This window comes from Chelonoidis abingdonii, chromosome 3, assembly GCF_003597395.2.
Source record: "Chelonoidis abingdonii isolate Lonesome George chromosome 3, CheloAbing_2.0, whole genome shotgun sequence".
NCBI classification, from domain to species: domain Eukaryota; kingdom Metazoa; phylum Chordata; order Testudines; family Testudinidae; genus Chelonoidis; species Chelonoidis abingdonii.
In genome coordinates, this window is record NC_133771.1 from 71205823 (window position 1) to 71222559 (window position 16737).

The 16737-nt window shown below is 41.4% G+C and overlaps 1 protein-coding gene across 4 annotated transcripts in view; it reads right to left on the reverse strand.

Annotated features, from left to right (window-relative positions):
* Positions 1-16737, reverse strand: part of RNGTT (RNA guanylyltransferase and 5'-phosphatase) — a 416253-nt gene that overhangs the window by 256356 nt on the left and 143160 nt on the right. For all 4 annotated transcript variants that reach the window (XM_075063842.1, XM_075063841.1, XM_075063840.1 and 1 more), the window contains exon 9: positions 9358-9493. In XM_075063842.1, the coding sequence (XP_074919943.1) occupies positions 9358-9493 (136 nt within the window). The remainder of the gene's footprint in view (positions 1-9357; positions 9494-16737) is intronic.

Below are 16737 nucleotides of genomic sequence, written 5' to 3' on the forward strand. Positions count from 1 at the left end.
GAGAGCAAGTTCCAATGGTTGGCTCACTTGATGTAAACTGGTGAGGTTATGCCACATCATTAATCTCTTTTTTCCCTAATCTTCCAGGGTTGCAGAGCTTAACTTGGTAATATGTTACAAAAGCAGTAGCGCTGTGAGCTAACACCTGGAACAGTGCCAACAGAGCACTGCTAGAGTGAGGGACCAGTGGTATCTTGAAAACCATTTAGGCTAAAAAATAATCCTATATTTCATTGCAAATCTGAGAATCTTATTTTACCAGTAGCATGCAGCATTTATTTCTAGTTCAAATAGACTGTGTGAAATCAGACCTTAAAATCACTATTTTTTTTCCTTTCTCCTCTTCCTTCCCTCCCTCAAACATCTTTCCCATCTATCCAATTAATTTCAGCGTAATTTTTACTGCAGCCCTATGTCAAGAATCAAAAGAGCAAAAAAAAAAAAAATCAAAAAAAAAAAAAAAAAAAAAAAAAATCAATGCTCTACACAGAGCCAGCCTTCATAAACTCAAAAAAACCCAGAAGCTATGTCAAGGTTCCTTCCCCACTCTGAACTTTAGGGTACAGATATGGGGACCTACATGGACACTTCTAAGCTTAATTACCAGCTTAAATCTGGGATCGCTGCCACCATCTCCAAGTACTACCTTTTTTCCTGGGTAGTCTTGAGGGACTTCACAATTCCCTGGTGAACACAGATCCAAACCCCTTGGGTCTTAAAACAAGGAAAAATCAATCAGGTATTAAGAAAAAAGGCTTTTAATTAAAGAAAAGAAAGATACAAAAGAAAACCTCTGGGAGAGATTAGCATACCAGCTTCTCTCACAGACAACAGATTTAAAACACAGAGGATGTTCCCCTGGGCACAAATTTAGTTACACAAAAAAATACTCAAATACCCAGTTTTGATAATTCCCTTAATGGTACCAAGATAAGTTACAAAGAAAATAAAAATAAACCTACTTATCCCTTCTAAAACTTACTACTCTGATAAGAGGCTGGTTCCTTGATCTTTTTCACTCCGGCTAAAACTGAAACTCTGACTAAACAAAGGAAAACTTCGCTCCTTCCTTTTGAAACACCTTGTTCCCCCATTGGTTCCTCTGGTCAGATGTCAGCTAGGCTAGGTGAACTTCTTAACCCTTTACAGGTAAAAGAGGCATTAATCCTTAACCATCTGTTTATGACAAGCTATAAATGCCCCTCATCTGACAGAGCCTAGAAATACAAGAGAGAATCTTTCTGCTTTAATTTCTCAATACAGAATGGTTCCTTAACCTGCCACTCTTCAAGATGTTGTAGTCAGTATGAATTCCAATCTATAGCTTCACATGCACCCAATATACACACAGATTTTTTTTTTTAATAGTAACACTCGTTGGGGCTGTGAACATGCCCTGTGCCTCCTTTTATTCCTGTCAGAAGGCATAGCATCCATGCCTCCCACTCAGTTTCCTCATAATTGAAGCCCACAGTAGCTGAGGACGCCAAAAGAGGGATGGAGGATGGGTTGTGGGGTCCACAGTGAGTACTGCATCTCAGAGAACCACACCTTCTGAAGAGTAAGTAACCATTCTCTCTTTATATCTCAAGATACATCTACACTACAGCCAGGATCGATGCTCTGAGATCGATCCACCAGTGGTTGATTTAGCAGGTCAAGTGAAGACCCACCAAATCAACAGAAGATCGCTCTCCAGTCAACTCCTGTCCTCTACCCCCAGCGAGAAGAGTAAGGTAAGTCAACAGGAGAGTTTCTCCTGTCGACCCCCTGCGGTGCAGACCTCGCAGTAACTCGACCTAAGGTACGCCAACTCCAGCTAATTCATTCACGTAGGTGCAGTTGCCTGGTGTAGGTCGACTTACCGTAGTAGTATAGACATACCCTCAGTGTGAATCCCACTGTTATTTGCAAGCAGGATCCTCTTCAGGATGGTGGGGATGAGGCGTTTCAGCTGCATCAGCTGAAAAGTGATTGACTGGCTTCCAACACTTGACAACTGACCTAGCTGCTAAATCCAAGGCACAGTGTTTGACAAAAATCAGTGGGTTACTGCACATTGCCGTCTTGAAAATCTCAGACACTGGGACTGAAGCAGGAGGAAAAAGTCTGTCACTGTTGGAATTAGTTGATGTTTGCTGGTAGAGGTACACCAGCCATTTTGTAACACAAAGAGATGCATAGTGGTATCCATTTGTATATACTTTGAGATTAATAGATTCACATTTTGAATATCCAGCTATAGCCAGAAATATGTGTTCACAGTCTGAATGGTTTAATCCAGTCAATATAATAATGCAGAGTTCTAGATGCATCCCATGCATGTAATTTCTTTTCTCCCAGTACCAAGTATGGGGTTCTCCTCTTTCTCTACCTTTCAATGACTTAGATTTTTCTGTAACACTGACTATCAATGATCCCAAGTTTCAAAGAGTAACAGTGCTCAAAATTTTTCAGGGACATCTGATAATGCTTCTCCACCTGTTTGGACGTAGGCTGAATAGTGGCTGGAGTTTGCCAGAGACATTTAGCTGGCTCAAGAATGACCTCACTGATGGGGAACAGTCTTGACAGGGGCTGATATAGTCCAGATGTCAATGAGTTTATGAGTGCTCTCCTATATAACCATCATTTCCAAAAAACAAGCAGCAGGGGAGAGGAACTTTCTTTGGGCTTACTTTTCAAAGGTTTCCTGGGCTATAAAAGGGAAGAAAGGGGACTCCTTTGTTATCCATCATTTAAGGAACAAAAGGAAGCCAGTGCTCTTGAAATTTGTGAAAGGCAGACCTCTCAACTACGTGTGTTGAGGAAGCTTAAAAATGACTGTATATAAGAAGTTGTCTGAGACCAGGATTATAATCTGTTAAATGTTCAGACATTAGCAAACTTGTTTTATTCAGTTTTATTTGTAACCATCTTCTGTTTCTATTATCTGTATTTAATATTTAAATCTCTGTTCTTGATTCATAAAGTTATGCTTGTTTTATTATAAATTCATCTCACTAATGTTATAATAAAATAAGGTGTGCATCTCAGTTGAGCCAATTGGCTGGTAGGTATTCTGTCCCTTTGGAGACAGCAAAACCTGGACATTTCAGAGATATGCCTCTGGTACACTGAATGTTATCTGCAAGGCAAGGTTAAGACCGGCAAGATCTTGAGGAATTTGCTAGTGAGGCAGACAGATAGGTAGGGTAAGGACCTGACTCTTACAGATAACACTCCAGCAAAGCTGAGGCAATGGGGTCGCACAGTGGTTTATGATTCTGGACAAGCTGAGAGCACATCCCACTTGTCCTGAAGAAGCTGGGCTTCCCAGACATGTGTGTCAATTTCAACAGCAAGGAAAAAATTGTAGGTTAGAAGGTCCTCTCAGTTTTGCCATTAATGCGTCTCCCATAATGATCTGGAATGTGGCAAGTAAAATCTGTCAATGCTCAGAACTCCACGGACTGATAAACAAGTATTTGTTTAGGTAGCAAAGGAGGAGGTTTCCATACCCCAGCCCCTCATCCGGAAACCACTCAACACATCAAAGGCTGCAAGAGGACCCAGTGGCATCACATCATAATAGTAAAACCACCCACAAAATGTGAGGAGCAACAGGAAAAAAATCATCCAGGTGTACAAGAAGCAGCTTACATGCCAATTTGATGTTACATTTCGTCAGGGGAGCCCTGAGTCAGGAGAGAACATCAATTCTATTGCATGTTCAAAGGATTAGTTACTGAAATAACAGTCCTTCAAGAAAATAAGATGATAGAAACACAGCAGGAATTGCCATACCAGGCCAGTCCAATGATCCATCTAGCACAGAATCCTGCTTCTAATACGGAGTTCTAAAAAAAGTCCTGTTATTTTGTTCTCTACAAATTTTGCTCACTATTTACCCCCTTTCCAAGATATTAATACATAAAACCACTATCCCAGTATAGAATAAGGGCATAACACCATCGATCTTTTGTAATGTTGACAACATACTATTTAGACTTATTATGGGGTTTGTCAAAACCTATTTGAAAGTCCAAATATATTTTTCCACCAGTTCATCATCTAATTTTCAACACAAAGAATTCTAGAAATTTGGAGGTTGGGTTGTTTGAAATCTTCTTGTCCTTCCGGGCCGCCCTTCCATTGATAGTTTTTCACTCTCTCCATGTTTCGTATCCTACACTCAACTGTTTTGTACCTCTAAATACCATTGCAAGGTCCACCCTTCCAATGCCAGCCCTGGCTCATCTTCAACATCCGCTTCCCCTATTCCTGTTCTTGCACTGCAGTGTCTCTGGCAGATATCTTGTGGTCAGGCTGATTTCCTCCATTACATATTTGTTCTCCTGTCCTCCTTCAGTTCTGCTGTCTCTCTAGCTAAACAAGTCTACTCCAACTCAACTGAATCCTAAGACCACAATTTCAGCCACCTTTTCACCACTTTAGACTCATTCCTCAAAACCTTTTTCTTCTGTCCACAATTCACACTCTGCACAGGACCTTGTGGATTTTTCCAGAACAAAACTGACAGAATATAACATGACTCTTCCCCTCCAATTCTTCTTCTCCCTGTCACAGATCCAGACATTTATCATTTGCTCTTCCCTCCTCAAATCCCTCTGCCTGTCCCAGTGACCCCATCTGATCTCCTGAGCTCCCTGGGGCTAGACAATAAAAGCATGCTTTATATTTGGCCAGCTTAAAAAACAAAATGGGATGGTGGATGGACCCCACTTTCCACTCCAACCACCACCCCATCTCCATTCTCTCTTTTATCTCCAAGCTCACTGAATGCACTATCTACAATCACTGTAGAGTTCCTCTCCTCCAGTTCCATCCTAGCCCCTCTCCAATCAGGCTTCCATGCCTTACACTCAACTGAAATAGCTCTCGTCAAAGTCTCTAACATCCTCACTTTAGGCAAAGTTCAGAACCAGTACTTCATCCTCAGCTTCCTTCAACACTGTCAATCATGCTCCTCTTCTTGAAATCTTATCTACCCATGCCCTCTGTCATTCTTCCCTCCTACTAATTCTCTTCCTCTTTCAGCGTATCCTTTGGCACGTCTCATCCCTCATCCAACTTTTTGTAGGGGCACCACAGGACTCTGTCCTTGTCCCCCTTCTCTTCTCCCTTTATAACTTATGTCTGGCTACTCATCTGGAAACACAAATGCAACTACCATTTCTATGCTGATAACTTACAGATCTACCTTTACTTTAACCTGTCTCCTCCTGTCCAAACAAAAGTCTGCAACTGCCTCTCCAACATCTCCTCATGGATGTTTAGCTGTCAGCTCAAGCATGGCTAAAACAGAGCTCTGAATCTTCCCCTCCAAATCGTCTCTATCACTGAACATTACCACCCTCCTGCCTACACTCAGATCTGAAAACTAGGCATCATCTTTGTGATGAAGTGGGGTTTTCCCTCTTGTTACGTTGCATGTGAGTCTTACTGTCCTGCATTAATACTGTGTGCCTCAGTTTCCCTGTGTACTGTACCAGTGCCTCTGTGGTGGGAATAAGGGTGTGTGACTTTTGCTGAGACCCTTGGGGACAGATGAGGCTGCCCAGCTGCCTGCACGTAAGCTATTGCTGATGCCCTTCATAACGTGAGAAGCAGGAAGGAGAATGGGATCAGGTAACATTTTGCCTGGGAAGCAGGACAAAGCCCAGGGGAGTAGCAATGGGCATGTCAGAGGCCAGGCAATGGGGTCCAGCTCAATCTGCTGTGAGGGACTTGAAGAGGGGGGAGTTTAGGGCATCTGGTCCAGGGTTCCCCCAGATGAATGTGGCTGAAAGTCACTAATTCCTGTGCTAGCAAGTTCTGATCTACGCTGTGTACCTATCAACTAATAAACCTTCCATTTTACACTCTGGTGGAGTCACAGCTGACTGCAGAGGTGGGGTGTAGGGCCCTTTGGCTTCCCCAGGAGCCCCGCTCAGGCGGGCTTGCTGCAGGAAGCACACGGCGAATGCAGGTGCTGAATGCTCTGAGGTCAGACCCCAAAAGGCCAAAGCCGTGTAGGCTGCTTGCCCTGGCAACAGTGTGCCATGTTACCTCTCACAGTTGGGAGCTGCTCTCTGTAAACATTCACAAAACCAATCATATGCCACCTTCATACTCTCCTTAAAGTTCTCTTTTTTCACGATACGTACAAAAAACTTGACAACAGTTATACTGCTGGTGTGCTGAGACCACTGCCTAACATGCTGACCAATACTGTCTCATTGTCTCCTTGTTCTTGCTCATCTGTCTTTATCCATTTGTCAATTCTTGTTTTATATTTATACTCTTTGGGGCAGGTATAGGCTTTTTGTTCTGTGTTCGTACAATGCCTACCACAGTGGAGTTCCTGGCCCATGACTAGCACCTAGGAGGCTATACAGTAATACAAATAACATCAGAGGGTCTATGCATCCCCATAACTACACATTAAATTGTATGAGACACTTATATTTTAATAAGACAAGACACTGTTTAGTTTACTTTGCACATACAAGGTATTCATAGGTCCTGAAAGCAGATAACCAATTTGTCTGTAGCTCTGGTCACTCTGATATTTATTGAGGTGTCAAGGTTTCATGCTGGATAACAGCCATGGGTAACAATAACAACAGTTCTATATATAGGAGAGTGAAGCCATCCACAAATTCACCCCTCTGCATCTTCATTTTGGTAGCATTCTCATTGGCATAGCTGTGTGAAAACATGCCTGATGGCTAGGAAAGTCACTGTACCATTAAGCTCTTTCAGGGCCCATAAGCTGCAGCCAATATTTGTCCACTGCCATTCACCCACTGCCCACATAGTCATTGTGGTCACCATTTTGCTGGAGTCTCTGCAGCTGCACTGGAGTAAGTGGCTGTCCATTATCAGTGTAATTCAGATTTCTTTTGGTGGCATGCTGAGGAATTTTTTAAGACAAAATCTGACACTTGAGTAAGTGACAGGAGACCCACCATTGCTGCAAACCCAACTGTGAGATCCCTGAGGAGAGCATGAGGTAACTCTGGAATTCTGAGTTTAGGGTTACTACCTCTGTGGATAAGGACAGAAAGGTAGGAGGGCTAGCCCATTCAGGGCCGGCTTTAGGCCAATTCCACCAATTCCCCCGAATCGGGCCCCGCACCTAAGAGGGTCCCACGCCCAGTGAGAATCTCTTCCCTGGTTAGAGGCACCTTTTTAATTTTTACTCACCTGGCGGTGCTCCGGGTCTTCAGCGACACTTCGGCAGTGGGTCCTTCACTTGCTCTGGGTCTTCAGCGGCACTTCGGCGGCAGGTCCTTCAGTGCCACCGAAGACCTGGAGCGAGTGAAGGACTCAGCGCCAAAGACTCGGAGCACCACCCAGTGCGTATAAGCCCCATGTGTGTTTTACTTTTTTTTTTAAATGTATAGTCATCCCTGCCAGGGCCCCGTTGAAACTGTTTAAATTAGACCCCGCACTTCCTAAAGCCGGCCCTGAGCCCATTAAATGGGAGAAAGTAAGGAATGCAGAGTAATATAACCACTTCTGGTTCCCTACTCAGCCATTTGTCTTAGGGCTTGTCTACACTGGCAATTAACAGTGCTGCAATTTTCTCACGAAGGAGTGTGAAAAAACAGCCCCCTGAGCGCAGCAAGTTGCAGCGCTATAAAGCACCAGTGTAAACAGTGCCCCAGCACTGGGAGCTATGCCCCTCATTAAGGTGTTGGTTTGTTTTTTTAAGAACACTGGGAGAGAGCTGCACCACAATCACACTAGACACGTTAAAGCTCTGCCAGAAGCGCTTTAATGTTGCCAGTGTAGACTAGCCCTTAGAAAGATACTCAGCATGTCACCAGAAAAACTCTGAATTATGCTGACAATACACAACCTTACTGAGTGGCTACAGAAAAGCTGCAGAGACTTCAACAATATGGCAACCATAATCACTATGTGAGTTACGGATGAGTGGCAGCGGACAAAGACTGGTTGCACTTTGTGAGCCTTGAGAGAGCTTTACTTCTCTTAAGAGTCCAGGGAAATGAGTGGAAGGACAAAAAGAGCAGTAGTATGGACTATCAGGGGACCCAATTACCTCCAGTGATTTATACATTCCTTGGCTGCAGCAGTTCTCATCTTCACAAAGGTACACAACCCTCCTGCAACACTCCTCAGCTGTGTACTTCTGTTCTCCTGGTGCTCCCTGCTTTCTGCTGCTGCAAGGGGGTGCAGGAGCTTTGTCTCTGTAGTTACTTGCCTGATTCTCTGCCTCCCACTGCTGCTCAAAGGGCACAGAGCTCCTTTAAACAGCCCACTCTTAAGATGACAGCTTGGTTTGTGACCTTCTTTAGGCATAGTAGCTCATTAAGGAGAGGAAAGAGAATGATTCCTAAATGTGGCAAACCCAAGGGGTGGTACAGACCACAACAGGAGGGAGCACAAGCTCCAGGATGCAAAGGAAATGGGAAGAGCAGTGGTGACAGAAGCAGGGTCATCTTTTCAAGAAAAATCCAGGGGTCAAAAGGCAGGACCTCCTGCTTTTGGTCACCCTGATAGCTGTAAGAGCAGACCCATCAGGAAGGCTTCACTTACCTAGTCACCATCCAGGTGACAGCCAATGGTGTCACTATCATCCCCCTCCCCTTGGGCAGATTCCAACCCTCCCATGACCTGCTAGCCAATGCAGCCATTTTCTCCCCAAAAAGAGAGATGAAGAGGAGTTGCTCTCTCCTCTTAACAACTCTGGAAAGCAATATTTGGTTTAAAAGGCTGGGCTGAATTACTTAACAATTACGGGTATTTTATAAACTCTATTTCCAGATAATCTGCCAGTTTAAAATATTGCCAAACTATCAGGCCCATTTAAGTTTATGTAAATTTTCAGCGCTGCTTGAAGTTTTTAGTCAGAGATAAATAGATAAACTTTAACAGAGGGTGAAAACAGCACATAAACCACAAGACAATAATTAAAATCAGCTGAAAAATGAAGGTGGGAGAACAAACAACAAACGGCTCCTTTCAACGCGAGTTCATTTAAAGGTTAGCAAATGAGTCTTGAAAAAAATGTAGAAGATAATTCAGTTCACTTGCAGTGTTTCCAACATCGAAGGAGACAAGTGTAAAGATTCATGTCACGTTTTATTCCTTTTTTGCTTTCTTCCTCCTCTTTTTCAGAGGCTGCCAATCAACATCTTGATTTCAGCCCCTGCTGAGCAGTCAGCATTGCTACTCTATGGATGGACTGGTAACAAATGATGAATGGAAAATGTGATCATCACTCTGTTAGGCACTGAACATATTATTCTTGTAATTCTAACATTCACTATCCCCAGGACTGCAAATCTGGCTTAGTTGCTGAACACAGAAAAATAGCATTGTAATAAACATTATGCACCTTACCCCATCCAACAGAGTATTTGCTAAATGTGTGCGAAGATCTTTACGAAATGGAAACTCCAGGTTAGATACATGAAACACTGAGTTATCTCTGCCAATCATATAAACTTCATTCGTGCCATCAATCATCATCATATACCTGCAACGAAAACATTAAAGATGACATTATACTGCAAACTATAGCCTCTAAATGTATAACAGATATTTTAATTGTAACTGCCTTATTAGTTTAATCAAATGTACTCAACAGAATGAAGCTATGAAAATGGATTAAAATGGGAAGTTTTATAGGTAAGCATATAGTGATCATTATTTTAGAAAAGTGCCTTTTTAAACCTAAAATAACTACAGACAGATATTTCAATACCTAACATTTAGCTTATATAGGTTAAAGTCATAAATATGCAATTTTAATCTATAAAGATGACAGACTGTTGAATAGATATTAGAACACAACAGAGGTTTGAGACCTGTAACTATGATTCCTTAACTTAGAGGGACATATAAAAATCCTCTTTTAGCAACTGTTCCTTCTGTCTATATTCCAGTTACTTTCACAGCAAGCCATATGGAAAAATATTATTCGTATAAAACCTTTTGCGATTTCAATCATCCACATCAAATTAACGTTTAAAATAAAAGTTTTAAAGAGATTCAAAATGAGCTTTCATATTTGGAAAATTTTCAACTCTATTGAACTTAGACACCTTCATAAAACCTCAATATGCTTCATAATTCAAGATTCCTGTTACCTGAGGGAGTCATCTTCCAGTAGCCTTTCCTAAAAGTCACTGGCTCTAGTAAACAGCTGCAAGCCACACCCAGAGGACCTCTGCTGTCAGAAGGACAAAGCAAGTAATAAGCATCCCCCCAAGAACCCTTTCCCCAGACAGTTTAATATAACACAGAAGCAGTCTCTTCCAAAGATTCTACCCCAAAGTCTTGCAGGGGAACCGCACAGCTTCATATGCAGTTTATGTAAATGTTTTCTTTCAATATTTTGAATACAAGAAACTATTACAGTTCAGCATAACTAGCATTCTGTGCTCAAGAGGCCACAATTTGGGTGGGCTGTTTCAAGTCTGTACTGAGTTGCACTGGCACAGAGCTATGTGAGGAAATGCTTTAATTTGCTATCAAGAGCTATACAGAGCACTGACACTTTTATTTCTTTATACATATGAAAGCTGCTGCACCTGCCCACCTCATGCTGTGAGCACTCATTTCATAAATTAAATTTCATAATACAAATATACAGTGTAAAGGATTGCTCTTCCCATCTCAACATACACAAATATTCACCAGCTAATAAGAGGATTAAAAAACAGACCCTCCAGTCCCCAGCCCACTCACTCACCATTACTGGAGGATAAAGATGGGATTTGCAGCATGTCAAGAAAACAAATTCTGACAATAGCAGACCAAGTTAGAGGCGCAAGTTCCAAAACAGAGAATCTCTCTCAGAGTGTGTCTGGTCAGCATCTCCCCACTTCTCAAAACAAGAAAGCTCCAGTTTGAGCACCTCCACTAATTGCAGCTTCAACAGTATGGTAGACAGAAGTAGCATCTCAGGTAATCAGATTCCAAACCATTTACAGGTTTATAGGTTAATTCCACTACTGAATTCTAGAAACTTTTTGGACACTAATGCAGGCCCTGGAGCACTGACTAAAGGGCATTCTGTGCTAGCTTCACTTTCCAAATGGCTTCAAGGAGTAGCCTCATGTAAAGGGCATTACAGTAATCTAATACTTAGTCAACAGAAGCCAAATCCAACATGGCTGAGTGTAGGGATGGAAGTCATCAGAGTACCGAATACTCCAAAACCACAGTCCATGCATCTCCTCCTCTACCCATTTTGTGGCCTAATTATATGTTGTGCAGGACTGATGATAATACTAGCCTCTTTAAGAATCACTGGTTTCCTTTTCCATCCTCGCTCTTGATAGGGAAACACTGAACATTTCAACCAACAATGGACTTACCCAATGGCCTTCACCAATCAGAGTCCAACTCTCAGATTTAGCACAAAGCCAGAACCTTACTGTGTGAACTTAGTAAGACATATTCCAAATTTGGGGAAGCAGCCACAAACCAGTTCCTCAGAGACAACAGGCAAACTGACACAATGAAATCAAACAGATCACCACCTAGTTAAGTGGCTATTCTTTGGCAGGAAAAAGGGTGTGGGCGAGGAATTTACACCTTGGAAAAGAAACAGCTGGAAATTCTCATCCTCACACACTTCCTGTATCCTGAACCCCAGCTGGAGATGATTCTCAAAGAGGAAAAGGTATAAGAATGGGGAACAGATGCACCAAGATATTCTTCCCTTCCTCACTACCCACAGCAGCCACAACACCTGAGGAACAAAAACAGCTTTGGACTGAGGGAAGAATCCTGTCTGAAAAGAATTCAGCCAGTAAGACTGCTGAAGAAGCAAGTAGTGAGAGACTTTTGATCTGAATTAATTTAGTTAAATTAGGTCTTTATTGTTTTATTTCTTTGTAACCAGTTCTGACTTTTATGCCTCATTACTTGTAATCAGTTAAAATCTTGTTGTAGTTAATAAACTGGTTTTATTCTTTTATCTAAACCAGTGTGCTTGTTTGGGAAACTCCATTGAGTTAACAGGATTTGTGCATATCATTTTCTATTAATAAAATGATGGACTTTATATGAGCTTGTGTTGTCCAATAGAGGGCTGAGTAGTAGACGACGCACATTTCTAGGGGGAAATCTGGGACTGGGAATTTGTTGCAGTGTTCCTCTGCAGTGCAATTCAAAAGTGGCTGGCTATAGCACTCATACAGTATAGCTAGGAATAATTTACATGCTGGATGCTGTGTGTGAGCAGACCAGGAATGATTGCTCTCATAGCGAAGCAGCATAAATGGCACCCCAAGACGGAGAACTGAGGGGGCACAGCTGTTCAACAGTCCAGACTGTACCCTGGGTAATGTCACAGTGTCCCATAGGACGCATTCAGATTGCTCAAAATTTAAACTCTAATTTTTAAAAAAGTTTCTTGGTCTTCAGATTGAAAGGGAAAAACACAGCACACACACACACACGTTAATGTGATACAAGTGTAAACTGATGCAATATCTGCCTGAATCTGAATACAGCCTCAAACATTGACTCAGAGGTGTGAGCTACCCTGTTACCAAATAATGTAATTGAAATGTCAACTCTAAAGCCCACTGGTGATGTTTCAGTGTCAACATTTAATTACTAATCATTTTAGTGGATGGAATGAGGGAAAGGTTAGAAGCATAGTACACAGATTAGAAGCTGACTGCTTCTTGGAGCTGCTTGTTCTGGAACCCACAAGGGGAGACGTAATTCTTGATTTAATCCTAAATGGAGCACAGGACATGGTCCGAAAGCTGAGTACAGCTGAACTACACAATAAGAGTGACCATAATGTAATTAAATTTAACATGGGGGGAGGGAAGCGGAGGAATGCCAAAGAAACCCACCGCAGCAGCATTTAACTTCAAAACAAAAATGAAGAAGCTAGTTAAACAAAAACTGAAAGGAACAGACACAGAGGAGAAATGCTTGCACTCTGCATGGAGACTATTTAAAAATATCATAAAGAGGCTCCAACTAAATGCATTCCCACCCACCCACCCCCATTTAAGAAAACGAGTAAGAGGACCAAAAAATGCAACCATGGCTAAACAGCAGAGTAAAAAAGGAAGTTAGAAGTAAAAAGGCATTCTTTTAAAAATGGAAGACAAATCCTACTGAAGAAAATAGGAGCATAAATTCTGGCAAGTCAAAGTATAAACTATAATAAATGCAAGCCAAAGAAGAATCTAAAGAGCAATGAGCTAAAGACACAAAAACTAACAGAATTTTTTGCCAGTACATCAAAAGCAGGAATGGGACCATTGGATGACTGAAGTGCTAAAGGAGCACTAAAGGAAGACAAAGCCATGACGGAGAAACTAAATTAATTCTTTGCATCTGCCTACACTGCAGATATGGGGGAGATCCTCATATCCAAGCCATTCTTTTTAGGTGACAAATCTGAGGAACCCTGAGGTGTCAACAGAGGTGGTTTTGGAACAAATTGATAAGTTAAACAGTAGTAAGCCCCCAGGACCCAATAGCATTCACCCAAAAGTTCTAAAGCAATTCAAATATGAAATTATAGAACTACTAACTGTGATATGCAACCTTTCACTTAAATCAGCCTCTGTACCAGATGACTGGAGGATAGCTAACGTAATGACTATTTTTTTTAAAAGCTCTAGAAGCAAAACTGGCCATTACAACCAGTAGCCTAACTTCAGTATGAGGCAAACCAGTTCAAACTATAGTAAATATCCGACACAAACACTATGCATTGGAGAAGTGTCAACATGACTATTGTAAAGGGATTTCATGCCTCACCAACCTATTAGAATTTTGCGGGGGAGTGAACAAGCATGTAGACAACGGTGATTCAATGGATATAGTGTACTTGGATTTTCAGAAAGCCTTTGACAAGGTCTCTCACCAAAGGCTCTTAAGCAAAGTAAGTTGTCATGGGATAAGAGGGAAAGTCCTCTCACAGATCAGTAGCCGGTTAAAAGATAAGAAACAAAGGGTAGGAATAAACTACCGGTTTTCATAATGGAGAGAGGTAAATAGCAGCATCCCCCAAGAATCTGTACTGGGACTTGTGCTGTTCAATTTGGAAAAGAGGGTGAACAGCAAGGCAGCAAAGTTTCCAGTCGATACAAAATTACCAACGAAAGTTAAATCCAAAACTAACTGCAAACAGTTACAAAGATATCATACTAAACAAAACAAAATGGCAGATAAACTTCAATGCTGATAAATGCAAAGTAAATTGCACATTGGAAAAAATAATTCCAACCACACACATGAAATGATTGGGTGTAAATTAGCTCCTACCACTCAAGAAAGAAATCTTGGAGTCATCGTGGATAGTTCTCTGAAAACATCTACTCACTGTGCAGTGGAGGTCAAGAACACTAACAAAATATTAGCATAATAAATAATAATAATAATAATAGTAGTAGTAATTAATATTCATATAAAGTTAGAAGCTGTTAGGAAAAGGCTAAATAATAAAACAGAAAATATCATAATGCCACTATATAAAGCTATGGTAAGCCCACAAGTTGAATGCTGCAGACAGTTCCAGTTGCCCCATTTGAAAAAAGAAATATTAGAACTGGAAAAGGTACAGATGAGAGCAACAAAAATGATACGGGTTATGGAACAGTTTCCATATGAGAAGAGACTAAAAAGATTACTAGGATTATTCAAGCTTAGAAAATAGATGATTATGGGGAGGATATAATAGAAGTCTATAACAGGTATAGAGAACAAGTGTTATTTACACCTTCACACAAGAACCAGATGTCAGCAATGAAATTAATAGTCAGTAGACTTAAAACAAACATAAGGAAGTACTTCACACAATGCATAGTCAGCCTGTGGAACTCATTACCATGGGACGTTGCGAAGGAGAAAAGTCTAACTGAGTTAAAAAAAATTAGGCAAGTTCATGGAAGACAGTTCAATCAATAGCTATTAGCCAAGATGGCCAGGGACTCAATGCAATACTCTGGATGTCCCTAAACCTTCACTTGCCAAAAGCAGAGACTGGACAACAAAAGAATGGATCAGTCGAAGTTGCCCTGTTATTATCATTCCCTCTTTATCTGGCACTGACCATTGTCAGAAGACACAATACTGAGCTAGATGCACCATTGATCTGACCCTGTATGGCCATTCTTATAATCTTTGTGCAAACATCATATTCACATCAGTAAGTTCCGTTGTAGATTAAGGGTCGTATATCTAGTCCACAATTTATACTTCAACCCACTGACAATAATTAAAAACGGAATCCAGCCATCTCTACCAGATGAGTTTAATACATCCTGCTGAAGAGCTAATGGCCATTGTTACATAGAACAGTGACTAGCATAATTTTGCAAAAAGAAAAAAAAAGCATGGTTACAAATAAATTAAGGTTCAGAGTATTTCAAAGTTCAGGTAGTACACAAAAACTACATTGCACTTTGTTTACAAAAGTATTACTTTAAAAAAAAGGATTAGAATGTCTGGAAATGAATAATGAAGTGATCTCGCCAATTCTCCATTGCCATATAAACCATCTTTAATCATCATCACCCTACCCAACTTGCAATGCCTGCCCAAACTTAACCTTTGCCCCTTACTCTTGTTCTGTAATGATATATGTTTTTGGCTGTATACCGTTCATTTCATATATTTATTAAATGTGTAGCAATTATTTTAAAAGGCATACAAGTCCTAGCAAGCATCAAGCTATTTCAAGAATTCTATAAATTCTTTCTTTAAGAGTGAAATGTGATGAAGCAGTAGGGCATCTACATATGAATGATGGTCTGCTAATATCACCTTGATCGATCGGTCCATCAGCCCTCACAGAGAGAGCGCCGATCACAACATGTCATTCGTGTTGTTCTAGCCAGTCCTTCGGCCACCTGCTGGCCAGGCTGTCAGTGGCACCGGACACCCGATCGGCATAGTGCACCACACCCCAGAACCCCTGAGTGATCCACCAGCCTCAGCCTTCCAAGTAGCCGTGATTACAGGCAAGCGCCACTGCACCTAGCAGCTGATAATAGCAAATGCATTAATTATATAATATTGTACATTTATATAAACCAAAAGTTACATTGCAATGTAAAGTCTGGAGAGCAAAGCCTTTCTCCAATAGCTATTATGAAGCCTACAAAGCTCCCCCTCCCACTGACCTTAATAATAGCAGAAGTGGGTATGGGGAAAAAGTGAAAAGGAAATGGAGGGGAAAAGAAAGACATTCACATTCAGAGGGGTAGCCACGTTAGTCTGGATCTGTAAAAGCAGCAAAGAATCCTGTGGCATCTTATAGACTAACGGACGTTTTGGAGCATGAGCTTTCGTGGGTGAATACCCACTTCGTCAGATGCATGTAGTGGAAATTTCCACTACATGCATCTGACGAAGTGGGTATTCACCCACGAAAGCTCATGCTCCAAAACGTCCGTTAGTCTATAAGATGCCACAGGATTCTTTGCTGCTTTTACAGATCCAGACTAACGTGGCTACCCCTCTGAATGTGAATGTCTTTCTTTTCCCCTCCATTTCCTTTTCACTTTTTCCCCATACCCACTTCTGCTATTATTAAGGTCAGTGGGAGGGGGAGCTTTGTAGGCTTCATAATAGCTATTGGAGAAAGGCTTTGCTCTCCAGACTTTACATTGCAATGTAACTTTTGGTTTATATAAATGTACAATATTATATAATTAATGCATTTGCTATTATCAGCTGCTAGGTGCAGTGGCGCTTGCCTGTAATCACGGCTACTTGGAAGGCTGAGGCTGGTGG